At 61.8% G+C, this 27,466-nt stretch overlaps 1 protein-coding gene across 2 annotated transcripts in view; it reads right to left on the bottom strand.

The window, feature by feature from the left end:
- Positions 1-4,391: 4,391 nt before the first annotated feature.
- The window catches only part of PKP1 (plakophilin 1), a 44,217-nt gene continuing 21,142 nt past the window's right edge, over positions 4,392-27,466 (bottom strand). The window contains exons 3-14 of one of the 2 annotated variants that reach the window (XM_007456140.1): positions 20,480-20,874; positions 17,992-18,136; positions 16,482-16,689; positions 15,563-15,740; positions 14,358-14,472; positions 13,155-13,310; positions 12,264-12,440; positions 10,962-11,115; positions 10,500-10,686; positions 9,920-10,004; positions 7,508-7,614; positions 4,392-4,640 (exon numbers count right to left, since the gene is read on the bottom strand). In XM_007456140.1, coding sequence (XP_007456202.1) covers positions 7,540-7,614; positions 9,920-10,004; positions 10,500-10,686; positions 10,962-11,115; positions 12,264-12,440; positions 13,155-13,310; positions 14,358-14,472; positions 15,563-15,740; positions 16,482-16,689; positions 17,992-18,136; positions 20,480-20,874 — 1,875 coding nt within the window. In that variant the 3' untranslated portion in view covers positions 4,392-4,640; positions 7,508-7,539. Of the gene's footprint in view, positions 4,641-7,504; positions 7,615-9,919; positions 10,005-10,499; positions 10,687-10,961; positions 11,116-12,263; positions 12,441-13,154; positions 13,311-14,357; positions 14,501-14,608; positions 14,644-15,562; positions 15,741-16,481; positions 16,690-17,991; positions 18,137-20,479; positions 20,875-27,466 lie in introns of those variants that run through there. The other variant, XM_007456139.1, reaches the window with a different exon arrangement.

Genomic DNA, 27,466 nt, shown 5'->3' with positions numbered 1-27,466 from the left:
TAGGAACCTGGGCCTCAGACCACGTTCACATGCCAAGTCTGTCACCTACTAGCTGTGTGACCTTGAACAAGTTACTCAGCCTCTCTGAATCGTAGTTTCTTTTTTTTTTTTTTAATAAATTTATTTATTTTATTTATTTTTGGCTGTGTTGGGTGTTCGTTGCTGCACGCGGGCTTTCTCTAGTTGCGGTGACCGGGGGCTACTCTTTGTTGCGGTGCAGAGGCTTCTCATTGCGGTGGCTTCTCCTGTTGCGGAGAACGGGCAACCTGGATCTGGGGCCTGGGAGATTCAAGCTCAGGACTCAGGAGACCCCTCCGCACAGTCCAGGCTTGCAGTGGCTCCTGGCGACCCCGCTCTGCGCTCCCTCTGCCCTGGGACCCCCGAGGCCTCCCACTCCCATCTGCAAATCCTCTGAGGGGCCAGAAGGGCCTGTGCCCCCTTGACCAGGGACGGCTACATCACATCCCTTCAGCACCCGTACACATTAAATGCACCACGACCATATAGATCGGAGTTCTTTACCATCAGTTTTACTTTCTCTGTCATCACATCACCTGTGGGGACTCCTGGGCAGGGAGACAACGAATCCACACGTGGTTTCCACGTTCGTAAACGCTGGACGTGAGGACGGTGGGGACGGAACATTGTATTTTGCATCGTAGGGTCGTCGCGAAAGGGCTGCTCCACAGCAGTGACCGTGACCTGGAGCAGCAGCGGACGAGCCCGTGAACGTGAGCTGCGGGGAGGGCCGAAGGGCATGCCGACTCCGTTTATAAGAAGCACAGGTCGGTCAGGACAGGGGCTGCCCTGGGGAGCAGGACAGACACAAGCGGGGCCTGAGGGCCACTGGGAGCCCGTCACCTTCTGTTCCTGATCTGGGGGCTGGCGCTCTGCACTCAGTTGGCAGAGATTCACAGAGCCGCCCGCGCTGAAGCCGTGCGCTTTCCTGTGTGTACGCTGCTTTGGTTAAGTGACAGCTCACCAATTAAACGCTTACTGATTTTTTTTTTTCTAATTAAGCAGCCATTTTTAAAATAATTAATTTATTTATTTTTGGCTGCACTGGGTCTTCGCTGCTGCGTGCGGGCTTTCTCTAGTTGCGGAGAGCCGGGGCTACTCTTCGTTGTGGTGCGCGGGCTTCTCATTGCGGTGGCTCCTCTTGTTGCGGAGCACGGGCTCCAGGTGCGCAGGCTCAGCAGTTGTGGCGCACGGGCTTAGTTGCTCCTTGGCAGGTGGGATCTTCCCAGACCAGGGCTTGAACCAATGTCCCCTGCACTGGCTGACGGATTCTTAACCACTGCACCAGCAGGGAAGTCCAAATGCTTATTGGTTTTGAATCTGTACTTTGATCTCACATTTTGGAGGCCCCAGACCTGGTGTATCAACAATCTGGGCCCCAGACAGGCCGTCTCTCTCCCACTAGGCTGAGGTAGAGGCCTCCTCCCTCGCCTTCCTGACCGTCACCAACTGAGGGATGACCCAGAGGTCAGGTCCATGGGCTCTACACAGAGGTCACTGCCATCCCAGGCTGAGAAGAGTCCTCTCCAGCCTTCCCTAAGCCTCTCCAGCCTCCCCTAAGCCTCTCCAGCCTCCTCCATCCGGGAGCCCACAGCCATACATCTGACCACCACTTGGAGCTTATGCCCTGTGACTTAGAAAGTTCCGTGCGCCTGCCATGTCCCTTACGAGCCTCTTGGAGCAGGGGGCCCTAGCCCGTCCTGCAGGACCCAGGGAGAACATGCTTTCAGTAAACGCGAGCTCCTTTTATAGCCCTGACGCTCACGTCCCCCAGGTGCCTGCCTGGACATGTTCCCCTGGGGGTGGCTTTCCCTTTACAGGCTGTGGGACATTGGGCTTGTCTATCCCCTCCCTAAGCCCCACGTGACTTATTTGTCAGATTAGGGCAGCCGCACCAGTGTCCTGGAGACGAGGACGGAATGTGGGACTCGGAGTGGGTGGTGCCCCCCAACGGTGACTCCAGTCCTTGCCTGGCGCAGGGTCAGTGAGAGGGGATCCCTCGAGAAAGCGAGCGGCCCCTCGGTCCTCAGCAGCTCCCCCAATAATCCACTGCTCGAAAATGTTCAAAGACATGCCAGCAATTTATTGATTTCTTGTATCTCCAAATAAAGCAAACGCATAGTGTACCCCCCAGGGAAACGGGCCTGGCCAGCGCTAGGTTCCTCCGCAAACATGGAGCGGGAGTGGGGGGACGGGCTGCAGAGCGCCCCACCCTCCCTCCCTGCCCATCCAGAGCCCCTTCCTCACTGTCCCAGCCGCCCCCGCCTCAGCCAGGCTCCAGGGCGGATGGGACCAGCTCTGCCCCTGCGTCCCGGGAGCAGCTGAGTGAGTCTGCGCTGCTAGGCCGGCCCCGCTGGACTGGCTGCTGGTGGCCAGTGACCAGGTCTGTCTTAAGCGCAGGAGGCCCCGGGTCGGGGCAGCGACAGGGAGGACAGGGTCCTCCCCAGCTCGGCGTTGGACTGTCCTGTTCCGGGTGTCGAGCCCGGCAGCGCGCGGCCGATGTGTACTCACATCCTGAGCTGGGCCTCAGCAGACCCTGTGCTCCTTTTGCAGGAAATTTATCCACAGGCCCCTCCAAGGTCTGCCTCTTCCAAAGTGACGGGCCCAGCTGGCTGGCCTCAGAAGTCATGAGAGAGGTGACCAAAACCAGGCCTGGCCTGACTGTCCACCTGGCCCACGGGGGTCTGAAAAGCTGCCCATCCCCAAGGCAGAAGCTAGGCCCCGGCTCCTAACCCTGCGGGGGAAGGAAAGCCGAAGGAAGGGGCACCCCCACAGGGTCATCAGCTAGTTCCCTCTCGCCCTGACTGGACTGGATGGTCCTCTCACACTGGGGACCCCTAAAGCCAGGGACCCCAGGGCCCCTCTTTCCTCCAGGAGAACGTGAGACGGGGGTGTGTCCTCTCCGTTCACTGACGTATCCAGAGTGCTTACAACACTGCCTGGCTGCGTACGTGTTTGAGAAACCAGTTCCTCTGGGCCCTGAGGGCTGGCAGAGGGGACAGTCTACTGGCACCAGCTCCCCACGGGCCCTGAGAGAGAGGCAAGCCACTACCACAAGGGGCGGGGAGGACGCAGCACAGACCCAGCACGAGCACGCCTGGCTGCGTGGCCCGTCATCTCGGGTCTGTTCCCCACCCCCTCCCTAGTCCCGTCCTGCTGTCACATCTCTCATCAGGAGGGTCCTCAGTGCAGAGGCTTTGACTGCTGGGGTGAGCGGTGGGGCTGGACGGGGCGTGGGGGGAACTCCAGGCCAGGAGGAGGGAGGAGGGAGGAGGGAGGACGAGGCAGCCAGTTTCCCCTCGATCACCACCAGTGCCGCTCGGCGGGGACGCTGTGCCCTGCCCGGTCCTACAGTGCAGACCAAGGACCATTTCCACAGCCCTTCTCTGGAGGCCCCTTCTCTCCTTCTCATCTGAAATGCACAGGAGTCTGGGGTCTGGGGTGGCCAGTGTCCCTGGTGGGCCTCTTATCACGTCCCCTGCGGTTTGCACGAAGCAGAGGCAGAGGGCTGGGGCCAGGGAATAAGAGAGTGGCCTCTGGCTGTTTCGGGGGCGGCTCCCCTTCCTGGTCCATCCAAATCCCCTTCCTCCGAGTCTCCTGGGGCCCGAAACACTCCCCCGCTTGGATCTCGGCAGGCGCACAGGGCAGGACCCTCCTGGCTGACGCCCCGCCCAGCCCAGCCCAGCCTGACCCTCCGCTGGGAATACAAGGACCAGGCTGCCATTCCCTGAACAGCTGCTGGGCTTTGAGCACCATTCTTCCTTCTTTCTCCTGCAACAAGTGGATTCCAAGCCCCCGGAAGGCAGGGCCTTCCCGGGCTGAGCCTGCTCTGACGGGTACACAGCCCGCGAGAATGGCCAGCCCCCCTCTCTGGCACCTACCCTCGGGACAGCCTTCACACAGCAAAGCCAGCGTGCCTGTCCTGGCCCGTCTTGCAGACGGCCCCGTGGCACCGGGGTCTGGGCCGCACAAGCGCACAACTAGGTCTTCCCAGGAGATACACCGAACCCCGCCAACCTCCCTTCCTGCAGAGCTGCCTCTTAGCGGGGGTTGAGCCCCCGGCCCCACACATCCCCCACCGCGCCCCGCCCCCTGCAGCGGTCCCTGTGGGCCTGGCGCTGGCGTGGCCCCTGCCCCGGCACACACAGCTCAGGACGACGGGGAAGCTACACCCAAAGCACACATCGTCCGCGCCCGTGAGGGCGAGTCCCTCCACCACCGCGAGCTGCAGTCCGGCAGCTCACATAGCTCTTTGCAGTTTGAGGTCCTGCTTTCAGCACACGCACACGCACGCATGCGCGGCAACACGCGCGCGCGTGCGCGCACGCACACACACACACACACACACACTATACACACGTATATGTACCGTTTCTCGGCAACAGAAGTATTGACATCAGACGTAAGCTCCCTTAACTGAAGAAAGGCCCCCCAACCCTCCCCATCCCCCATTGCCTGTCAGTTCCCCCAAGGAAAAAAAAAAAGAATCTAAAAGAATTTTTGTCATCCACAGCGTCCCGGTTTGCTCTCAGCTGTGGTTAAACATTTCCCAATGCTGTGCAGCTGGACAGAATATACCCCTCCAGCAAGGCTCGAGTCTTCTCAGCTGGATCGTATCACGTCTGGAAAAGGACAAGGTCTCTAGTGAGTGCCCACAGGGGGACAGCCACGCCACCGGTCTCGCCAGGGCTGTCCCCCTCCCACCACGTCCGCACAGACGTGCCCAGGCCTGAGCCTGGGGTCAGGGTCGCCCTCGACACGTTCGTAGGTTGCTCCTGTTGGGTCAGAGCTGCCCCCCACCCCAACCCCCCGCGGTGGCCAGCGCAGCACCGAACGCCGTGACTGCGTGCATCAGGCATCTGCCGGTTTTGGTCTCCTCTCCTTTCCTGTCCTCACGTTGTTGGAGCCCATTTGCCAGGAGTGGGTGTCTGAGGTCTAAAGGGACGTGTCTGAGGTCTAAGCCTGCCTTCCAGGGGCTTGGAATCCACTTCACCTGGACTGAAGTTATAGCCCCTACCCCAGCCAGGACCCTCCCCGGGTGCTGGGATTGGGGTCCTGGCGACAGCTGGGGCACGAGGAAGTCCCCTTCAGCTCAGAAGACCCTGTCCCCATCCCTGGCTCTTTGCAGATGGCTCCACCCTAGGGCTGCCTGCCTCTGCTGACCCTCGAGGGTTGACGAGGTCTGGTTTGAGCATCTAAGCGTGGTCCTGGGCTTACCTGCATCAGAATCACTTTGGATGCTTGTTTAACAATGTATTTTCCTGGACCCCGCTCCGGAGCCACTGAATCGGAACTGCTGGGGCTGGGACCAGGAGTGTGCAGTTTAGCAAGCATCCCAGGTGAGTCTAATGAAGGCTAAGGCTTATTTATGAGCCTTTGCCACAGATATTGGATGTGAGGTTTTGGTCCCTAGAATCGTCAGCTGGAAACAAGCTTGTCCACACTAGGCATGTTGCAGAGACTGGAAGGTGGATTATAAAGAAGGTGGTGAACTCTAGAAGCCCAAACCCAAAACGACACGTGGTGTCACTGCAGGGGCGCCATTCGCCCTGCAGTCCACGTGAATGGCACCACCTGGGTCGTGCGGTGTGCAACGCACACGGCTGTACCCAGCAGTTCTGCCCAGACCTCTGGCCTGTCGATGCTACCGGGACGTTGCACACCGCTAACATCCCGTGTGGGCTGGTCACTGGCCAGGCAGTCTACACGGCTGTCCTCACAGACAGCCTCACCGTGTGTCAGCTGGACTGAAGGATGCTTCTGCATCCCTGGGGAGCACCGCCTGGCTCCTTTCTCTGGGACTGGCTGAGGCCGCGGTAGGGGTCCCGGGGGCGCCCCCTGCCCTGGATGGGCCGACTCTTACCTGCAAGCTGAACTTGCTTGGGCAGCCTCTTCTTAGAATCGGGAGGTGAAGTTCCTGAGGCTGCTGGCCCCAGCTAAGGTTCCCAGCATGCTCCTATCGAAACCTTGCTGTGGGGGAGAGACAGGAGCTATATGAAACATCACAGGACGGACCAGTGTGGGCGTCCACGCGGTCAGAGGCTGCCCCCAAGCATCCTCGAGCTTGCGCGAAGCTCTCTGGACACACTCCGCACGTGTGTCGGGGCTAAAACTGGCCTGATTAAACGTGTGACCAAGCATGAGGTCACTGACACTCACGAGTTAGTGAGATGGCTCTGGCCTTCCGCACAACGCAACGTCCTACTTTTTTGCCATCACAGAAACCCGAATCAAGGCGTGAGGGTTTAGCTACTGCTTGTCACTCTAGAAACAGAGCAGCCACCGAAATCAGATTAGAAAAATTGTTTCTTCCTCTGACTGGCCCCGCTTTTTAAAAAAATGAATCCCGACAAGAGCTCTTGGCAGGGAGGTCATGCCCGGCGGGTCGGAAGGGTCACGGGCTCTGTCTACCCGTGTGTTCTGCCACCGCCAGCCTTACCAGCCCCGAGTGCATGCCGAGCAGAGACCGAATCTTACTCCTGTATGTCTCATAGCAGACAGCAGGTGCTCAATAAATGCTCCGGAGTGACTGAGGGCGGCCCTTGAGAAGGGGCGCCTGGCTCCAGCCCTGGCCTCTGAGAGCCTCGTCAGCGCTCACTGACCGGTGGGGACACAGGGGCCCAAGGCAGGTGGTTCAAAGCCCCGGTCCCACCTGGTCTGGGCATGGGAAACGTGATCATCCCCCCCCCAGCTGGGGCACGAGGAAGTCCCCTTCAGCTCAGAAGACCCTGTCCCCATCCCTGGCTCTTTGCAGATGGCTCCACCCTAGGGCTGCCTGCCTCTGCTGACCCTCGAGGGTTGACGAGGTCTGGTTTGAGCATCTAAGCGTGGTCCTGGGCTTACCTGCATCAGAATCACTTTGGATGCTTGTTTAACAATGTATTTTCCTGGACCCCGCTCCGGAGCCACTGAATCGGAACTGCTGGGGCTGGGACCAGGAGTGTGCAGTTTAGCAAGCATCCCAGGTGAGTCTAATGAAGGCTAAGGCTTATTTATGAGCCTTTGCCACAGATATTGGATGTGAGGTTTTGGTCCCTAGAATCGTCAGCTGGAAACAAGCTTGTCCACACTAGGCATGTTGCAGAGACTGGAAGGTGGATTATAAAGAAGGTGGTGAACTCTAGAAGCCCAAACCCAAAACGACACGTGGTGTCACTGCAGGGGCGCCATTCGCCCTGCAGTCCACGTGAATGGCACCACCTGGGTCGTGCGGTGTGCAACGCACACGGCTGTACCCAGCAGTTCTGCCCAGACCTCTGGCCTGTCGATGCTACCGGGACGTTGCACACCGCTAACATCCCGTGTGGGCTGGTCACTGGCCAGGCAGTCTACACGGCTGTCCTCACAGACAGCCTCACCGTGTGTCAGCTGGACTGAAGGATGCTTCTGCATCCCTGGGGAGCACCGCCTGGCTCCTTTCTCTGGGACTGGCTGAGGCCGCGGTAGGGGTCCCGGGGGCGCCCCCTGCCCTGGATGGGCCGACTCTTACCTGCAAGCTGAACTTGCTTGGGCAGCCTCTTCTTAGAATCGGGAGGTGAAGTTCCTGAGGCTGCTGGCCCCAGCTAAGGTTCCCAGCATGCTCCTATCGAAACCTTGCTGTGGGGGAGAGACAGGAGCTATATGAAACATCACAGGACGGACCAGTGTGGGCGTCCACGCGGTCAGAGGCTGCCCCCAAGCATCCTCGAGCTTGCGCGAAGCTCTCTGGACACACTCCGCACGTGTGTCGGGGCTAAAACTGGCCTGATTAAACGTGTGACCAAGCATGAGGTCACTGACACTCACGAGTTAGTGAGATGGCTCTGGCCTTCCGCACAACGCAACGTCCTACTTTTTTGCCATCACAGAAACCCGAATCAAGGCGTGAGGGTTTAGCTACTGCTTGTCACTCTAGAAACAGAGCAGCCACCGAAATCAGATTAGAAAAATTGTTTCTTCCTCTGACTGGCCCCGCTTTTTAAAAAAATGAATCCCGACAAGAGCTCTTGGCAGGGAGGTCATGCCCGGCGGGTCGGAAGGGTCACGGGCTCTGTCTACCCGTGTGTTCTGCCACCGCCAGCCTTACCAGCCCCGAGTGCATGCCGAGCAGAGACCGAATCTTACTCCTGTATGTCTCATAGCAGACAGCAGGTGCTCAATAAATGCTCCGGAGTGACTGAGGGCGGCCCTTGAGAAGGGGCGCCTGGCTCCAGCCCTGGCCTCTGAGAGCCTCGTCAGCGCTCACTGACCGGTGGGGACACAGGGGCCCAAGGCAGGTGGTTCAAAGCCCCGGTCCCACCTGGTCTGGGCATGGGAAACGTGATCATCCCCCCCCACCCCCACCCCCCGTCCCCCGCAGGTTTGCAGGCTCTCTCCTGCCAAGCTTGGCGGGGTGTGGTGGAAGGTCCCAGGAGAGACGAGTCCTGGGTCCCAGCCCCGCTGTCCTCCAACTGGCCGAGTCAAGGCCGACTCCGGGGCCCCGTCCCCCTGGTGTGCAGGAGGGACCAAGCCCACGGCGGCCTCACTGGGGATGCAACAGCCCCGTGAAGGTGGACGAGCACCGAAGCACCAGCCCAGTCCCTTTGGGGCTGCGGTCAAAGCTGGCTCCAACTGCGTGGCCCAGGAGAGCCTGACGAGGGGACTCTCTGTGCGTCCCGAGCGGGTGCCGCCTCCGGATCCGGGTGAGCCCAGCCCTCGGGCCACCTCGGAGCAGCTGGAGAAAGCGCTCCCTGGTCCTCTCACCCGCCTCCCCTCCACGAGGCCTTCCTGGCAACTGTCACGTGGCCGAGCCCACCTGCCCAAAAGGGCAGGACAAGGGCCACCCCGGCAGCGGCTTCACACGGCCCCGCCCGTCTCCCCACCGCGCTGGGGGAAGAGCCGTCCTTTCTCCTGCCCAGGGGGTCCCCCCCCAGCCCCCCCCCCCGCAAGGGCCCCATGGGTCCCCTCGCCCCCTTCGACAGCTGCGCCCTAGGGCCACCGGAGACTTCTGGCTGCCCAGATCCAGGCCCTTCCTGTTCCCATCCCCTCGGCCCCCAGGGAGGGTCTCCTCCCTGCTTCCCCCCTTGTCCCCCAAGACTTTCCTGCAGACGTGCTGCCCGTGCCCGCGGCTTCTCCCACGTGGACACGCAGCCGTCTGCACACAGCCTGGCCTCTCCCCAGGCCCCGCACGCGGACCCCAGACTCCACCTCTCCATCAGGGCTCCCTTCCCTCCTCCCTCAGAAGCCCCTGACCCTCCCCCCCTTCCCTGGCTGATCCGTTTCTGAACGTAACCACAGGGTCTCCAGCCGGAAGCCCGACCCGCCTGTTCCTTCTGCCCCTGCCCTTCATGGCCACCCTCACCGCCGCTGACACCTCGGTCTAAAGAGCGGCTGCCCCCGAGATGGGAAAGGAGGTCAGTCAGCACGAAGGGCTCCTACAGAACTGGACCCGACCGCGCGGCTGGGGGGAGGGGAGGTGCTGGGGACAGAGGGGCAAGGTTGCCACCGGGCAGATCCAGCAGCCTGGTATCGTGTCCACTCCGCCCTGCAGTGCACGCAAGGAGCCTTCCTAGGGCCGGTTTCAGCGTGTAACCCTCTGCTCCAAACCCCCAATGGCTCCCCGGCGCCCAAAGCAAACCCTTTAGTCTAAACTTGACGGGGTCTCGCCATGCGGCCCAGACCCGCCTTCCCAGCCAGAGTGCACACGTGCCCCCAAGTGCGTGACGTGCCTTTGCTCCGCCTGCTTCCCAGTTCGTTCTCAGAAGACCCCCCACCCCCAGGCCTCTGCGGCACTTCCTGTCTCCTCTGTCCTCCACCCGCTCAGCGCCTGGATCCCAGTCACCGAGGGGCCGGCCTCTCCCTTCCTGCGCCGCGTGGACCCGAGTCAGTGGCGGGAAGGAGCGGGAAAGCCTCGCCGGCAGGGGTGGAAGGTGTGGGCCCTTACCTGTCTGAGGACCCCCTGCAGCTCCCTGCTGGACCACATGTCAGCCAGGAGGAGTCGGGCGGCCTCTGCAGCCCTGGGGGAGGCACTGCACGGGTAAAAGTCCATCAAGGGTGAGACTCCAGCAACTTAAGGATGAACGAACGGCCCCTTCCGTCCCCCCTCACCTCCTCGTGGGGCGGCCCCTGGGCACCCGAGAGCGCAGCCCCACGGGGGCTCACTCTACACGGCGGGCACAACCCCAGGCCCCTGCCCACCTAGAGGTACCCGGGGCTCTCTCTGGGGCCCCGGTCCCACCCCCGGCCTTGTCCTCAGAGGAGAGGGGCCCGTGGAGCAGACGCAGCTCCCGCACGGCTGGGTCTGCCGCTCGGTGCCTCCCGCTGGCCCACGAGGACTCGGCGTCGCTCGGTCCCCCGGCCGGGAAGTGTGCTGCCCGAGGCCTGGATGCAGGAGCTCGGCTTCTGGACTTCCCTCCTGGTCAGCCTCCCCGCCGCCGCCCCCTGCACCGCGCGGCCTGCTCAGGCTGCAGCAGCGCTCCTCGGCGGGGCCGGGGAGGGCACGGAGGGGCCCCCATGCTGCCCACCTGCTGCGACACAGGTTGATGACGTTGCAGACCATGTCGCTGGAGAAGTGCTGCTTGGCCATCCCCGGCAGCGACGCCATCAGGTTCCTCACGGTGTAGCAGGTCGAGGACAGGATGTCCTCCGAGTTGCTGGTGTGGCCGGTATGGCTGCTGAGGAGTCTGGTCACCTCTGGGAACACTTGGGTCCCTGGGGGAGAAAGGAGGGGACGGCACGGGGTCAGGTGACCGAGGGCTCCCACGGGGCCCCGGGCCTGGCGGCTCCAACTCGGGGCTTGGGACCGTATGGGACCTCGCACACCTGCGCCCCATCCTCAGGTGACCTGCCTCTTCCCATGCCCGAGCCTCTCTTGGGCCAGCTCCCCCCCGCCAACCCCAGGGAGCGGTCGGAGGGTAACCTTTCGGTAGGCTCTGGAAAGTAGGGGTCGAGGGGGCGGGGGCTGGCCTGAGCCACGCGGCGCTCACCCATCACCCTGTGCAGCGCGGGGTGGCGGGACATGTTGCTCAGGAGGGAAGCTCCGGACCGCACCACGTCTGAGTTGCCCGACTGCAGGAGGTTGGCGATGTGAGGCAGGCCCTTCTCCTTCAGCCCGATCAGCTGGCTCATGCCGCTGGACATCTGAGAGAAGGGACGGACGAGTGAGGCCTTGGCTGGGCTCCCCAGGCCGCCCAGCAGGCCGGAGAGGGCCAGTTACCCCAAACCGAGAGACCCCAGAACTTTCTCTCTTCCGTGTTGGAAGCAGAGACAGACACACGTTTGCTCCCACCTGGGTGACTGCAGAACAAAGCCCCGGGCAGACGTGCACCTGCACCTCGCCCGGAGCAGCCTGGAGCCCAGGGAACGAGGGAAGTCTCCGGCCCCTCATTCACGGCGGGAGGGGCCCCAGAATCAACTTCCAGATTTGAGCCGGTGCCAGCGGCTGCAGCTCTGCCTGCCTCACCCTTCCTGGCACTAGCTGCTCACGTGAAGCCTCGGGTCGAGGGCACCTGGCACCTGAGGAAGTGCCCACCGTCCTCTGCCAACCTCCCTGCCTTCTGTGGAGTCAGTACATACTTGAGTCAAGGAGGGATACGAGCGGGCCTGTGCCTCGTGGAGATGCCATCCAGGTCAGCCCATCCGGGCCGCTGGCAGCAAAGCCATCCTGGCCGTAACCTGGTCCGGGCTGGTGTGGGGTTCTCGAAGACCCCCGGCCCATCCCCTCTCAGTGGGGGGGGGGGGTCCTCCTTTACCCTCAACTCACCCCTGTCCTCCTTCCGCCCGCCCCCCTTCTGTCCTGAGCAAAGAAGAGGGCGGGGTAGCCGCAGACGTGCCTCCCACGGCACACGTCTCAAGTCCATCAAGCCCTCCCCCTGCCCGTGGCCTCAAAATCTCTCCCGATCCTGCCACATCTTCCTCTGGACCTGCCCACACCCCAGACCCTCTATTTCCACCCCGTCAGTTCGGCAAAGAGGACACCCCTCTCCTACCACAAACACACCCTTCATCCTGTCCCCCATCCCAGGCAGAGCCTGAGGCCAGCCCAGGGCCGGACACCAGGAGGCAGATTCTGCGGCACAGACAGAATCCAGGACGGCTGGGTTCCACCGCCCGTATCCTCCACCTGGGCGTCCCCAGGGGCTGAGGATGCTCCCTCCACACGTCCCCAGTGCCTGGCCCAGAGCCTACGCACGCCAGACCCTTGACTCAGGCGGGCCCCGGCACGTGGGGCCGCGGGGAGCTGAGCTCGGACCGCGGGTGGAGAGACAGGTGCGGGCGGGGGCGCTCACCAGCCCCTTGCTGGCGGTCAGGTTCTGCAGGGCGCCGGCGCAGGCCTCCAGGGTGGCGTCCTTCCTGGTCTTCCCCATGAGGTTCAGGTAGGTGCGGATGGCGTTCGAGTGGTACAGCCAGCCGCTGCCCTTGGGGTTGGGCTCTTCCTCAGGAAGGGGGCAGTCGTAGTTGTTGTTCTGGGGACAAGAAGCAAGTCGAGAGGGGCTGAACCCCCGCATTCTGCTCCCCCAGCCTCAGGGTCACGGTTCCCAGATGAGGAAGCACCCGCTGCCCCCTCCTCTGTGCACTGCAGCTGCTCCCCGGTGGGTGAGGGGCAACTGTGCCCTCTGCCGTCTCCACGGGGCACAGAGCATCCTCGGTGCCCCAGGCCAGCTCTGCCCCCACCCAGCTATGAGGCTGCTGTGGGTCTCACACCCTGAAGCCTCCACCCCTCCCAGAGTCACAGCCTGAACTTGACCCTCCCGGGGCCAACAAGGGTGGTCCAGGGCCTGGCTCCCACCGCCGGCACAGTGATGGCGGCCACCCTCCCTCCGCAGCATCCCTCTGCTTCTGGGGAGACCTGGGGGGCTCAGGAGGCGGTGGGAACCAGGATGCCCCCCAATCTTCAGGGGTGAGATGAAGAGGGCGAGACTTTACTAGTCACACAGCAAGAGACACGAGGCCTGCAAACAGGGGGCTGGAGCTTTTGGCCTCTGGGGGTCTGAGCAGCTCCTACATCCCGAGCACACACACCCCCAGTGTCGTAAGATGCCAAGGTCGGGCAGGGGTCCATCCTCCGGGACTGGCCTCAGGCTCCAGCAGGGCAGAGAGGCAGGGTGCACGAGGCAGTGGGATCCGGGGGACTCAGCGGGAGCAGACGGACAGACGCACGGACAGACACACACGCTCACCATCATCCTGCCGTTCTTGCTGCTGAAGCAGCCGGTGGAGGACTTCTCGGTGTAGGCATTGCGGGCGTTGTGCTCCAGCTGGCGGTAGCGGGTGGGCACCTCGGTGTCCAGGCGGTAGCACAGGTTGTGCAGGATGCACATGCAGTTCTCCACAGACTGGGGGCCGAGCAGAGACGGCGCTGAGCCTCTGCTCGGCTCCCGAACGCCTGGCTCAGTCCCTGCTGCCACAATCCCTCCAACGAGAGGGCGGGCCCCTCGGGCTGCCCTGGGCCAGCACAGACCCCGCCACGGTCCAAGAAGTCCCCAGTGGCAGCTGCTCCCAGATCTTGGCCGCTTTCCTTCCGTAAACCCTCCCGGCTCGGGGGTGAGGCAGCAGATCTGCCCTCTTAATATTTGGCCCTGCTGGGGTTTGGGAGCCCCTGACTTCCAGGGCCCGGGGTCACCCAGGTGGAGGGGGTGTTCCATCCAGAGCGGAAGATCACGGTGCTGCGGGGGCCACTCTGAGCAGTCAAGTGACAAGCTGTCTCCTGAAGGCGGCTGTCACTTCCAGGGGAGGGAGTGGGAGACGAAATCCCTCCCCAGGGAAACCGTGTGCGGGACCCAGGGGCCGTGATGCCCGGCCAGCCCCCTGGGGACTGCTCGCCAGTCTCCGTCCTGCTGTGCGGAAGGACCTCAGCCTCCAGTTTACCTTCCTGCCCTGACTTCCCCTTTCTGTCTGTCTGGGCAGGTGTCCAGGGTCCTGGGGGGTGGGAGGGTGGCTCTACCAGGGCCTTTGGGGGCGGCAGCGGACGCTCACAGAGAGCTCGCCCTGAGCCAGGAGTTCTCTTCGTGTTTTGCTTATTAACTGAGTCTCTAAAACAACCCCCGAGGTAGATACGATGTGAACTGAGGAACAGGGATGAGGGAAGTGTCACAGTCACAAAGCCTCTAAGTGCGGGAGAGGACCTGCCCCTGTAACCACTGCTTGGGCGCCCCCCCGCCAAGGAAGGGTCGGGCTGCTCGGCATCCAGAGGTCCCCCCTGCTGGCCAGGCTCTGGGTCCCTTCCGGCCACCAGGCCACGCCTTAAAGGCTCCCAGGAGCGCAGACCTGCCCTGTGGAATCCGGGAGAGAAAAGTACCAGGACCTGGAGTCCCAGGCCGCCCTCACTGATTGGAGACAGAGAGGTGTCTAGGTTCAGCGGTGCCACCTGGGGCGACGCTCACCTTGTCATCACAGCAGCTGGCTGCCACACATTTCTGGATATAGGCCATGAGGGAGTCAATGAGACCCGGGTAGTTGCGCATGGTCTGGCGCCCTGTGTCCGCGGAGCTCAGGTTCCTGGTGGAGGACATGGGGCGGGTGGGGAGTCGGGGGGACAGGTGGGAGGGAAGGAAGAGGAAAGGAACAGGCGGGAAACAGAAATGAGGGCCAAGGAAGGAAAGAGAAATCGTTCAGCGAATCCCTCAGTCCTGGCTGAGGCTGGGAAGGGGTCTCACTGGGACTCGGCTCCTGGCTGAGGCTGGGAAGGGGTCTCACTGGAACCCGGCTCTTTTCACCCTTCCTGCCCACCTGGTCCCCAGGCCCGTAACTTTTATGTGTCCAGGGCTCCGGTGCCGCTGGCAGCCCAGGCACACACCCTGCCCTCGTGGCACTTGTTGGGCAGGGGACTGGACGTCCCTCCCCACGGAAGCTGTGCTCTGCCCCCAGCAGTGGGCTCACTCCCCCCCGGGCAGTCTGGGCCCCTCTGCCTGGTGCAGGTGGGGTGTGACTGCTGCCACCCCACAAAGTCCTCGATTACCCTGGCTCTGCCTCTGCCTAGCCTCTCTGCTCCCCAGAGGCTGCCGCCAGAGGCGGGGAGGGAGGAGCCCAAGCCAACTGTCCCCCTGTTCTGGGGCTCCCAGGAGTTGGGGAAGACAAACCCCGTCAGAGTGAGGTGTGACCCTTAGGGGGGATCTGCTCCACAGTTCCACCTCCATACCGCTCCCCACCCCGGAAGCAGCACACCTAGGTCCCTCCGCCAACAGCCTCCAGGGCCTTTGCCACACCCTGGGGCAGAACTCAGGGAACTCTGGGCAGAGCAGTGCCGTCTCCACGCTGAGGAATACGGCAGATGCTGTTCGCACCCCAGCCGGGAGCCCAGCAGCCGACCTGTGTCTAAAAATGCTCTTCAAGACAGGCACAAGGAAGGCATGTGTTGTGGCGCGGAAGGGGAAACAGCTGAGCCAGTTTAGCTATTCAGACCCAAGCATTTCCACTCAGACCCCTAAGGAAGACCCCCTCAGCAGAGGTGGTGGGGTCCTGAGCCTCCACCAGGCGCAGGGAAGCTGGGACGCAGCCACGTCTGGGAGTCGGCCCAGGAGGCCAGGCTGGTGTCAGCCCTCTGCCCCGCTGAGCCTGGGCTGAGCCGGGCTGTGCTCCGCGCCCTCACCTCAGGCAGCCGGTGGCATTAAAGAAGACCTCGGCGTCCACGGCTTTCTGGGGCACGTTGCTGTTGCCATCACACCAGCCGGAGAACGGGATGATGACCTGGTCAGCCAGGACGGGCAGGGCGTCCGAGATCAGCTCCTCCTTTAACTCGTCGGTGGAGGACAGGTTCCAGAGCAGCCCTGGGGGTGGGGGCCGCCAGCATCAGGAAGACCAGAGACCCAGTGCCACCCCCGGCCGGACACCACCTCCCGGACGGGCCTCTGTCATCTGAGCATCCCGCGAGCCCACTTGCCCACGTCTCAACTAGACGGCAGGCTCTTGAGGGCAGAGCGTCTAGAGCTCTCTGTGCAGGTCAAAGTTACACATAGGGAAGCTGATCAAACCACGTGTGACTCATCAGTGTTTTCTGATACCAATGCTAGTACTCAGAATCTTCTCGCGGTCTCTGCTTTCCACCCAAAAGTCAGCCCAGAGACTCCTACTGTTGCTCTGCATGTGGCCCCATCTTCCCCGTCCCACTCAAGGTCTCCTTGGTCACTTCTGTGCCCTGTGTGCCCACCCTGAGTGCTTGCTGGCACAAGCCTTGGATACAAGCGCTGAAGACCTGTTGACCTGCTCGCTCCCCTTCACCTGCAAATCCCTGGGTCTGCTGAGTACGGGTCCTGCCTAGACACCAACCCTCCACTCCCTCCCTCTATCCCTCACACATAGATGGTGGATGGACGGATGGATGGACATGGACAGATGGATGGAAGGACACAATACCCAGGGTCACCAGCTGGACACGACCAACCTGGCCAGCACCGGTCCCAGGGGACCGCTGGGGTGTCAGGCTGAGGCCGCCCACGCCCACCCTGTCCTGGGCTGTGGCCACCCCAGCGCGTCCCAGCCGCCCCACTCTCTGTGGCCGGGCTGCCCACCGGTCAGCTGCTTCTGGATCTCTGTGCAGCTGGTACTCCTCAGGAGGCTGACGGCCTCGCGGATGCCGCTCTGCCTCTGAGTCTCCAGCTTGTTCGTGGTGCTACGGAACACCAGGTTGCGCAGGGCCCCGGCCGCGGCCTGCTGCACGTTCTGGTTGGCGCTGCGGAGAAGGCCCACCAGCTTGCAGATGCCGCCCAGCTGGTACACCTGCGGGACAGGGCGCCCAGCGCCGGGCAGGGCGGTGAGGCTGGGCTGACGGCCCTCCACTTGGAGCAGCTTCACCCCGACCGAAACACCCAGGGCGGCCGAAGTAAACAGGCAGCGCAGAGGGAGAGTGACCGGCCAGACGCGGAGCAAAGGCAGGACTTAGCCGCCAGCTCTCTCGCACCCTAGCCGGGACTCCCTGAGCCCCTCCTCGGGAGCGTGGTGTGAGGACCAGACGGGAACACGCATAGAAACACACTTCAGAACCCTGAGGTAGGGAGACCCCCCCCTGGAAACGCCTCCTCAATACAGCAGGAACTGGATGCAGACGGACCCTGCCCACTCTAGGAAATGCATTCACGGGACTGCACCCTTGGGCTGACAGTGGAGGACTTGATGAGTCCTCCGCTGCCAGCCATGCTTAGAGGCACAGACAGCCCTGTTTTCCACCACAGAAGCCTGGTGAGAGACGATGGCACCACGGAGGGACAGAGACAGAGACAGAGAGACCGAAACAGAGAAAGAGAGAGAGAAAGAAACAGAGAGAGACAGAAACAGAGAAAGCGAGAGAGACAGAAACAGAAAGAGAGAGAGAAGGAAACAGAGAGAGACAGAGACAGAGAGACAGAAACAGAGACAAAGAGAGAGACAGAGAAACAGAGACAGAGAGGCAGAGAAAGAGAAACAGAGACAGACAGAGACAGGGACAGAGAGAGAGACAAAGAGACAGAAACAAAGACATAGAGAGACACAGAGACAGAGAAAGAGAGAGAGACAGAGACAGAGAGACAGAAACAGAGAAAGAGAGAGAGACAGAAACAGAGAGAGACAGAGACAGAGAGACAGAAACAGAGACAGAGAGAGAGACAGAGAAACAGAGACAGACAGAGACAGGGACAGAGAGAGAGACAAAGAGACAGAAACAAAGACAGAGAGACACAGGCAGAGAGAGACATAGAGACAGAGACAGACAGAGACAGACGAGAGACAGAAACAGAGAGAGGGGGTGGGGGGGAAGCTGAAGTGGAGGGAGACGTCCCTCCTTAGTGGAATCTGAGGAGGGGTCTCTTTGGAACCCGTGGCCGTCACCAAGTGTCTCTTTTTTGGCCAAGTGGCGTCCCCTCCACCAGGGCCTCTGCTCCCACAGAGGGTTAAGATGCCCGTTCTGATTGATCTCGGGCAGTGCCAGGCCCACTCCCGGCCGCAGGCAGCTGGGCTGGGGTAGAAGGAGCCATCGGCAAGTGCCGCCACCAGCTCACATGCAGGGTCAGGCTGCCCCGCCCAGGCCCCGCCCAGGCCACTTACCTGCTGCTTGGCAGACTCATCCTGGAAGCAGGTGTGCTGGATGTAATAGGCCCCGATGGCCTGGCACTTCTTGTCCGGGGAGCTCAGGCACTGCACGGCCTTGGGGATGGTCAGCCCGCTGCACTCAACGTCCTCGCTGCAGATCCTGTGGGGACGCGCGGCGTGGGGTGCGCGAGGGTTACGGGGGCTCGGAATCCCCCTTGCATGCCCGAGAGCCAGAATGAGGCAGCCCCAGGCCCCGCTGTGGACAGCTCCTCCAGAGGAGGGGGAAGGCTCACCCCGCCGTGAACACTTGCTGGGACGAGGCCCTGTCATAGGTTCGTGTCCAAGCAGCAAGTTACCTCTGCCCTGAGAAAAAACTCCGCTCTATTCCTGAGCGGAAGCTCTCCACCCACTCTGCCATCTCTCCTGTCTGTGCCTGGTACTGGGAAAATGGAAGAGAATGGCTGGGGGCCTGTCCATCTATCCATGCCCTGCCATCATCCCTCCCTCCCTCCCTCCCTCCCTCCCTCCATCCATCCATCCATCATCCACCCATCTTCCCTCCATCCACACATCCATTTATCCATCCATCTATCCATTTATCCACCTTCTCTCCATCCATCCATTACCCATTTATCTATGCAACTACCCATCCCTCCATCCTTCCATCCATCCATCATCCACCCATCTTCTCTCACTCCCAGCCGAAATGTTACACCCCTTCCCCAGATGAGCAGTCTTAACACTGTTCACTGTGTTGTCCCCATCAGCAGCTTCTCATACTGCAAATTCAAGTTCAGGCTGCTTAAACTGACATCCAAGGGCATGTGTTAGGTCGAACCACACTAAATGGCCAATAATCAGCTTTTCTGAGCCACAAAACTAGAACAATCATGTTCTAACCCAATAGTCTGGCTCTGCTGTGTCCTGCATACTTTCTAGCCCTAATGTGCGTCCGCTCCAGCAAGACTGCTCTCTGCACTGTGCCCTGATCAGGGCTCAGGGGTGCCTCTGTCCCTTCCCCTCACCATCCCCGTGACCCACTGAAGACCCACTGCCTTCCCAGGGAAAGGAAACCTCTCTTCCAGGACCCATGCCAGCTCCCAGGGTGCTGACTACAGGCTGCCTCCCCAGCTGCCCGTGTCCTGGGTCCCACAAGACAGTGGGGACTGCTCCTTCTTGGCACCCAGCCCTGCCCCCCTAGAAATCTTCCCAGCGTTTCTAGAGGGAGAAACACTCCTCATGTGTACCAGCCTCATGCCTTTCCATAGCAGGTGCCCGACTCCATTTCTGGAAAGATCACCCACGGGGCAGAGCTCCCCAGTCTCCCCCAGCCTCACTGAGAGAATGTCGCCCAGAATCTGCCAGTCGAACGTCACCTCCAAGTGGCCTGTCACTCACGCCCTCCATGGCTCACCTGACCCTGTCCTCTTGGGGCCTCCAGTCTGGGGCGATGAGCCGGGGCCAGGCACTGCCCTGGTCAGTCTCCATGGGACAGAGGTTTCTTAGTCCTCCTGCGGAGCATCCTCAATACCCCTTACGGCCTTTGAGTAGCCAGGAGAGGGCCGGCTTTATAACGGCTCTGCTTATGGTCGGGACAGCATGGTGAGTAGGGGAGGGCACAGGGTGTGGCCTCGGCTGTGTGGTCTTGGGCGACCTACCTAATGTCTCTGTGCCTGTTTCTCCTCAGGTTCTAGCCTGGAAGGGCTCTGAGGGTTAGAGATGAAGACTGCAAAGGCTCGTGGGCTCCATGGCAGGGGGTTAATCCTGCAGCTGCAGGATGGCCCTGGGCTGTCGTTCTCTTCATGGCTGTCTCCCCGCTCTGACCACAGACCACACATGCTCAGTGAATGTCAAACACATGAATAAAGAAAGGACCACTCAGTGGTGACAGAGGACAGCTCCAAGGTTCATGGGGCTCTGAGCCCTGGAGGGCAGGCCTCAAGACCCTCGAGACACCGTGGCCATCCCCAAGCCACCCTGTGCCCAGGGCTCTCTATAGGACTCCCACTTCATCTCCTGCATTCCCACCCCTGGCACTAGATCGTACCGGTTTTTAGGTCTTTTGCCCTGTAAGTCGGACCCGGCTCTTTCCCATTGCTGACCCCAGGGCACACTCCTTTGCTCTTTCAGAACGTGGGGAGAGGTTTACACGCCCAAGCCCAGGGATTCTCAAACCCTGGCAGGGTCTCCGTCTCCTGCAGGCTGGTAACGCACACGCTGCGGGCCCCTCCCAGGGTTTCTGAGCTGGAGGTCTGGGAGGGCCTGACAGGAGTGTTTCTCACAAGTTCCCCGGTGATGCTGAGGCTACTGGCCAGAGGAGCACACTTTGAGAACTGCTGGCCCAGCTAGCTTCTGATCTTCCACCCCTTGTTCATTACCCGTGACCCTTGAAAACTCACGCACTCGACAGGCATGTTCAGTGTCTCCACGCTGAGAACTTCCCGGGCTAACGGTCCGTCTCCCATGCCCCACACGGCCCCCCGCCCCGCCGCGTGACACTCACTTGGAGCTGGCCCTTGAGTGGCTGAAGGACTGGTCCTTGGTGCAGGTGATGGGCTGGACGTACACGGGGTCCTGCTTGGAGCTACAGGAGGGCGGGCGCACCGGGTACTTCTTGACCGCCTTCTGGCCGCTGCAGGAGCTGTAGATGCTGTAGCGGTTCTGGGCGGCCTTGGAGCCCTTGGTGCCCAGCGTGCCCTTGCGCAGGGTGCCGCGGGGGTCGCAGTAGAGGTCGGGCTCGCTGCGGCTGGCCTTCATCTTCTGCATGAAGCAGATGTCGCTGCCGGTGCCGGGGGGATTGCAGCTGCTGCGGGGGTACTGCCGGCCCCAGCTCTCCATCTGGCTGTAGGAGCTGAAACGCCTGCTGTCTGCCTCCCGCTTAAGGGTCCCATTGTAGATCTGGCCAGAGAAGGGGAGAGGGGCTCAGCCCTCGGGATACAGCCCCCCGCTGCCCCCTGCGATGATGCTCAGAGAAGCCCGGGGTGTCTGGTGTGGAGGGAACCGTGGCCAGCATCTCAGACTACTTTTCAAACTGCAGGCTGTGACCCGTTATGGATTATGAAATCAATTTAGCAGACTGTGACCATCATTCTTTTTAAATGGGATTGAATAATATACACTGGAATAAAAAATATCAGAGTGCGTGCAGTGCAGGTAGAAAGGGCTGGGCTGTCAGGTAAAATGTACTTGATACTGTGCGCTGTAGCCAGAAAAGTTTGACAGCCACTGATCCGGTCCCAGTGGGCCCGGTCCAGGAGGGGAGTCAAAGGCCCAGGGAGGAGGGGGCCTTCCTGTAGAGGGAAGGGCAACAGTGGGACTTGAACGCAAGCCCCCAGGCCCTCGCCCTGCCGCCCCGAGCACTTCCCAGACACCAGCAGCTCCTGACCGCCTTGGCCGCCTGTGCTCCGCGCAGGGAAATTTCTCCTGCTCTGGCCAGGACTTCTTCCCACTGTTATTTCTCTGCCAAACTCCCCAACTTTGCCTCCTGTCTGCCAAGCCAAGAAGCAAATGGCAAGAGGCATTCTAGGGGGACCCCTCGAAGGCCAGAGGGGGAAAATACCCTGCTCCCTGGGCCTCCTGCACCCATGGAGGCCGGCCCGGGGCTGCAGCAGGGGTGCAGGGCAGCCTCCTAGGCTGTGCCATCAGGCTGGCAGCAGGGGAGAGGCGGGCAGACAGCAGGAAACTTATAATAATGAGGCTCTGTGTGAGCCCAGCTGGGGAGTCAGGTGCCCTGGGAAGAGCCTGCAAAGCCGGAGACTTGGTGGGAGCGAAGCCGTCACAGGGCCGTCCGAGGAGCTTTCCCAGGAGCTCACGGGCGGTGGGTCTGCCTGCTCTGACTTGTCCCGAGACTAGAGGATCAACATGCAGCCTGAGAAAACGTCTCCGCACAGGTGCCGACCTGAGACTCAGCTTTGCCAGGATGAGCTGGGGCCAGTCCAGCAGCCCAGAGCCTGCCCGCCCCACCCCGTGAGTGAGCGTGTGTGTGCGCGTGTGCGTGTGCATGTGCGTGTGTGCGCGCATGTACATATGTGTGTGCGTGTGTGCGTGTGCGTGCATGTGAGTGTGCGTGTACGTGTGTGCACGCGCGTCTGTGCGCACGTGTGTGTGCGTGCGTGTGTGTAAGTGCCCACACACAGGGGAGTCGCTGGGCGGCTGGGAACTCACCTCCACTCCAGATCTAGCCACCGGCCCTTGGCCGGGCCCCGTCCCTCTGCAGGGAAAGCCTTTGGAGCAGGAGACCGCCTGAAGGTGGGTCACCTTCCGTCAGCAATGACACCCAGAGCTCAGAAGCCACCCACTGTCAACCCTGGCCAAGGCGCTCTGGTCAGCTCCGCCCACGCGGGCAGCTATGCACTCAGGCGGGCAAGGCGTTCACCCCCAAACTGGGTCAAGCCAGCCAACTCCAAAGGTTACTGGTGTGTGGGGCAGGGTAGGCACAAAGGGACAAGAAGAGGCAGAGGCCAGAGGAGCGGGCCACCATCTGGCCATCCTCAGTGGGCAACCTGCACGGCACACGAGAAACACGCAACTAGGCCTCCAGGCCTCAGGCTGGCAGCCACACCCCACCCTCCTCTGGGGGAGGAAGATGACATGGCGCCGTGGAGGGAAGGCTGGGCCCACCTGGTCCTCAGTGATGACACTCCTGGTCGTCACCCCAGACTGTGACGCCGGAGAGGCCACACGCTTCCCCGGCCCAAACCCAGCGCACGCGCCGTCCTGCTGACGAAGCTCAGCGCTTGCTCTCCTGCCCTGGCCAGGGGTCGGGGGGCGCTGCCCACAGGGGCCGGGGTGCCGGCTGTGCTGCAGGAGGGCAGGTACAGGGGAGGCAGCGGCCCCACGGGGCAGCATTTCTCAGCCACAGCCGTGTCGTGCACCCCACTTGGCTCCTGTAGCAGGGCCTGCTGGCAGGCTGGCGATGGCCAAGCCAGCTGTGGATGAGTCTCCCGCCCTCAGGACCTTTGCTGTCGCTTTGACAAGCGTGAGCAAGGGCTCCTCTCGGCTGGGCACCAGGCCCTCCTAGTGCACAGGGGGCCTGGGCTCCCCTCCAAAGCGCAGACGAGCCCTCCCAGAGCAGGCGGCCCGTGGCCTAGCTGACGCCTGTGCCCTTTGCCCCTTTTCTTCTATCTGCCTGAAGCGACAGGGGCATGTGGGCTCGGTGGGCTGACACTTCTGCAGCGGAGGGAGACTCGGGTGCCAAGAACACAGACGCAGGAGCCAGACGGCCTGGGTTGAGCTCTGCCCATGTCAACTGCCCGATGGGTGGCCTTGGGCTTGTGCGTCTTGGTTTCTTCATTAGTAAAGTGGCATCACTGTGCCCAGTGTGCAGGGCCGTTGGGAGAATTCGGCGCACGGATGATTGACAGGCGCTTAGCACAGAGCATGACGTAAGTGTCCCTCTGACGCTCAGACTGGGGACAGGCTGGCTGCCCCTGGGTCTTGCCGCAGGAGCTGCCGGGTGGGCACAGGAAGGGGGAGGAACCCAGGCAGCCAGGACGGCCTGGGAAAGGGGTGCACGCTGGCTTCCAGGGCCCAGGCTGCTCTCACCCCACGGCCACAGAACAGCCTCCATGGGTTTCAGAAAAACAGAGGAGACTGGTCCGCCCAGACGGGCGGCTTTATGATGAAACGGCCTGGTGTTTCTTTGCATTGGCGATGTCGGCCTTTAGGCCGGACAATTCTTCACTGTATAGGATGCCCCAAGCATTGTGGGATGTCTGGTGCCCTGGCCCCCAGGCCCTAAATACCAGTAACACCTCACAGCCACTCTGACCAGTGAGAACACCCCACAAGCGTCCAAACGCTGCCTGTGGATCCTGAGTAACCGCCGGACCAGACCAGGGAGCAAGGCAGCATGGGATGGCGCTGGCCAGGCTGGGGCCCGCTCCCACACTCAGACAGTGATCTGCTGGCAGCGTCCTCTGCTGTGGCTACAAAGGTCACACACACACACACGCGCGCCCCGTGGTCTGGTCATCTCATGCTTCCTTGGGAAACTCTGGCCTCGGAGGGGATGGCCCATGGACCACAACATGCCGGAGGCGAGACACTTGATTTCCCGGGAGCACAGCTGACCCCTCGGCCAGAGAACAGGCTGGGCCGGGCAGCCTCAGGGACGCCTGGGCAGTGTGTCCAGAGAGACACATCTCGGCACCTGGAACCATCCAGGGAGCGTTCCGGAGCCCCGCCCTGCTCTGCTCGTGACTCTGGTCCTTGTAACCCATTTTCTCTCCCTCTCTCCTTCCCCCGTGGGAAAGGGGAATTTTGCCCCCCACTGAGTGCCCTCACCGCCGCCCTGGGCCCTCAATGTAATCTCTTTCCATCCCTCCTGAAGTCAGCAAGCTCGCAGAGGCCACAACCCTCTCATTTGCAGGCAAGGAGGCCGGTCCGACAGGGCCACTGGGCCAAAGTAAAGCGACAGAAGCCCGGGACCCAGGGCCTCAAAGCACTGAGTGCGGGCGGCCCCCCGTGAGCCCCCCTCGGTCTGCAGCAGCCAGGGGCGCACCAGGTGGGCCCGGATGAAAAGAGGGTCTGTGTCCGCTGATGAGCCCTTTCTGAAACCAAGCTTCGCCAGGCTGGCAGGGCTGGACAAACCTGCTCCGGGCGGACACGCCCGGACCCTCCTGCCCAGGCGCGCTCAGAGAAGAGTCACGTCCAATGCCCTCCTGTGAGAGCCAGCGTGTGGGCCACTTCACGGGGTCCTCGCCCTCGTGGCCCAGGGAGGGGGCTCCTGAGAAAGGATCCGGATTACAGACGCTCAGGGACAGACCCCATCGGCCATTTCCCTGCACATGCCACCCCACTCAGCACCCAGCTGGGCCCCCGGGGCAGCAGGCAGACAGCAAGCCTCCCTCACCCTGGGAGTGCGGTCGGGATGACACTGCAGCAGGTCACAGGCAGCAGGGGGTCTTCCCACGCTGCGTGGTGGCCCAGGGGTCTGGAGGGCACAGGTGCCCTCCCAGCAAGGGCTCCCGGGGGGAAACTTAGGGCCCAGGGTGTGAGGGGCTCCCCCGGGCATGGGGCGGCTGCTTGCTCAGCAGTTTGCATCAGCGTGGAAACCACCGGCCTGAGTCACCAAAGGTGGGACCTCAGCCGGGGGGAGTGCCGGTCCTCGCCCCCCCCACCCCCCACCGCCAGGCACCGCTCCCTCTCTGGCTAGGAGCAGGGGATCCACCCTGGGCCGGCCTGCCCCTCCTTCCCTGGCACGCGGCTTCGTGCGGAGCGTGGAGGACAGACGGAGCAGCCCCTCGGCTCGGAGGCCCTGCCGTGTGGGCCCGGAGGAGGCTATGTGGGTACCCCGGCCAGGCAGTCCCTCAGGGCAGGAGGAGCTGCCCCCGAGAGTCCGTCACCCGCACCCAGTGACCAGCAGTGCCCACCTGGGGGCACCCCGGCTTGCGAACTGGACAACACTGATGGAGGCCCAGCTCCCAGGCTCAGGGGAGGCACCACAGAAATCTGAAACTGAAATTCAATGCCGGGTGCTGGGCATCTTTTATCACCTGAATGTTTTTAATATGAAGAAGAAGAAAGTTTTGATGTTCATTCTGAGAGTAGAGATTTCACCAGAGAGCTGGTTAATAATGGCGTGTCCCTTATCACCTTGCAGGGTCAGGACTGAACTCCCAGTGACCAGGGCAGGAGTAAGAACTGTTGTGGGTAATTCAGAAAAGTTTTCTGAAGTATCTGGACCATGAAGCCCAAGTAGAAAAGAGCCTATGGTGCTTGGACTGCAGCCTGTGGGTCTTTCACGGAGGTGCTGCTCTCTCCAGGGACAGAGGCCACAACTCTGGGGAAAGAAGCCACCTGACCCCCTGGGCTCCAGGCTCCAAGTCTGCCTCTCAGGCGGGGGGCAAGGGTCAGGCCCATCGTGGCTCCTGCTGCTACTGGCGACAGGGCAGGAACGGGGGGCACAAAGTGCGTTTGTGTGCCCCAGCACCTGGCCGAGAGCTGGCCTCCGTGACATGTGATGTCTGAAAAAACAACGGTGCCGGTTCCAGCACCCAGCACCCAGCTGCTCCAGCAGCCAGCACCCACCTCCAGCACCAAGCACCCAGCTCCAGGACCCAGCTCCAGCATGCAGCTCCAGGACCCAGCTCCCAGCTCTAGCACCCAGCTCCAGCATCCAGCACCCAGCTCCCAGCTCCAGCACCCAGCTCCCAGCTCCCAGCTCCAGCACCCAGCACCCAGCTCCCAGCTCCAGCACCCGGCTCCAGCACCCAGCACCCGGCTCCAGCACCCAGCTCTGCCTTCACATCCTGCTCCCTGTTTCATCACTAAACTGTGGGAGAAACTATTTCCTGAAACTCTGTTCTTGGACCTCTCCCCTTGCACACCTGAGACGTGGGCTCTTCTCAGCTCCTGACCCGCCAGGATGGGTTTGTGGGACAAGGACCTCAGGTTTTCTTCGTGGAAACCTCGGGCTTCACTTTGGGAAGGACCCCCTGGCAGGTGTCTGCCTTTCAGAGGCAGCTCTCAACAGTCCCAAGAGGCAAAGGATCCCTGCACCTCGGCCACCTCTCCCGTGGGCTCAGAAGTGTCCGAGGCACGGTCCTTCTGCCCCGCAGGAGCCCTGTGCTCTGTGGTCACTTTGGAACCCAGAGGCCGACCCCTTCTTCCCCGTGATGGTTCATCCTGGGGAGGGAAAAGTGAGGGCCCCTCCAAGGTTCCCACGTGAAAGAACTCCTGGAACCTCGAGGAAGTGCCAGCTTCCTGAGACAGCAGACCTGAGCGTCAGGGAGATCCCACTGGGCCAGGCACCCCACCTTGTGCAGGGAGACTGGGCGTGCCCCTGACTGCCACCCAAGCCCTGAGCCAGGAGGCACTTGCCAGCCATAAGAGGAGGGCCAGACGCTGCAAGACGGCAACATCCTGAGGAGCAGATTCCTCCTTGGCCAACAAAGAGCTCCTGGGAGACTCCTTGGTCAAAGACCCACTCCCACTGAGAAGACAGCCAAAAATTTCACAGGAAGGAAGGGACGATTGGCTGGACCCTCCAGGGCTTGGTGACACAGCCCCGACTGGAAGACGAGCCTGTGTGCATGTGCACACACACACACTCCACGTGCACACCTGCCTGTGTGGGACACACATCACTTGGCTGGGGGTGGACTCAGGCGGGTAGGTCTTTGGAAGTGCCTTGAGCTTATCCTAAGAACCCCATAGCAGGCCTGGTACGTCACAGTTTGTAAACAGCCCTCCCATTCAACCTCTTGTTGGAGCCTCACAGCCTCCATCCCCCGCCTGGCCGAGGAGGTGCCAGGACAGGCAGCAGCGTCTGTATTCTCTCTGAGAGCACCTCTTAAGCTCGGAGAACTTGAGGCTAAGACGGGGTAGACCCTGAACCAGGACCCAGGCCTCCGACCTTCCCGGTGTTCGTCCTCCAGCCACTTGGCCACCAGACTCTGGTGACATGAGAGAAATCTAAATGGCCCAGAGTCTCTGCAGGACAGGCTCCACTACCACCTCGGGCTACTCGCTGGCCCCTCACCTAGAA

Source organism: Lipotes vexillifer, unplaced genomic scaffold (assembly GCF_000442215.2).
Source record: "Lipotes vexillifer unplaced genomic scaffold, Lipotes_vexillifer_v1.1 scaffold1201, whole genome shotgun sequence".
Classification (NCBI taxonomy): Eukaryota; Metazoa; Chordata; class Mammalia; order Artiodactyla; family Lipotidae; genus Lipotes; species Lipotes vexillifer.
Note: the sequence above shows the minus strand (reverse complement) of the source record. Positions and strands in the feature narration are given on the sequence as shown.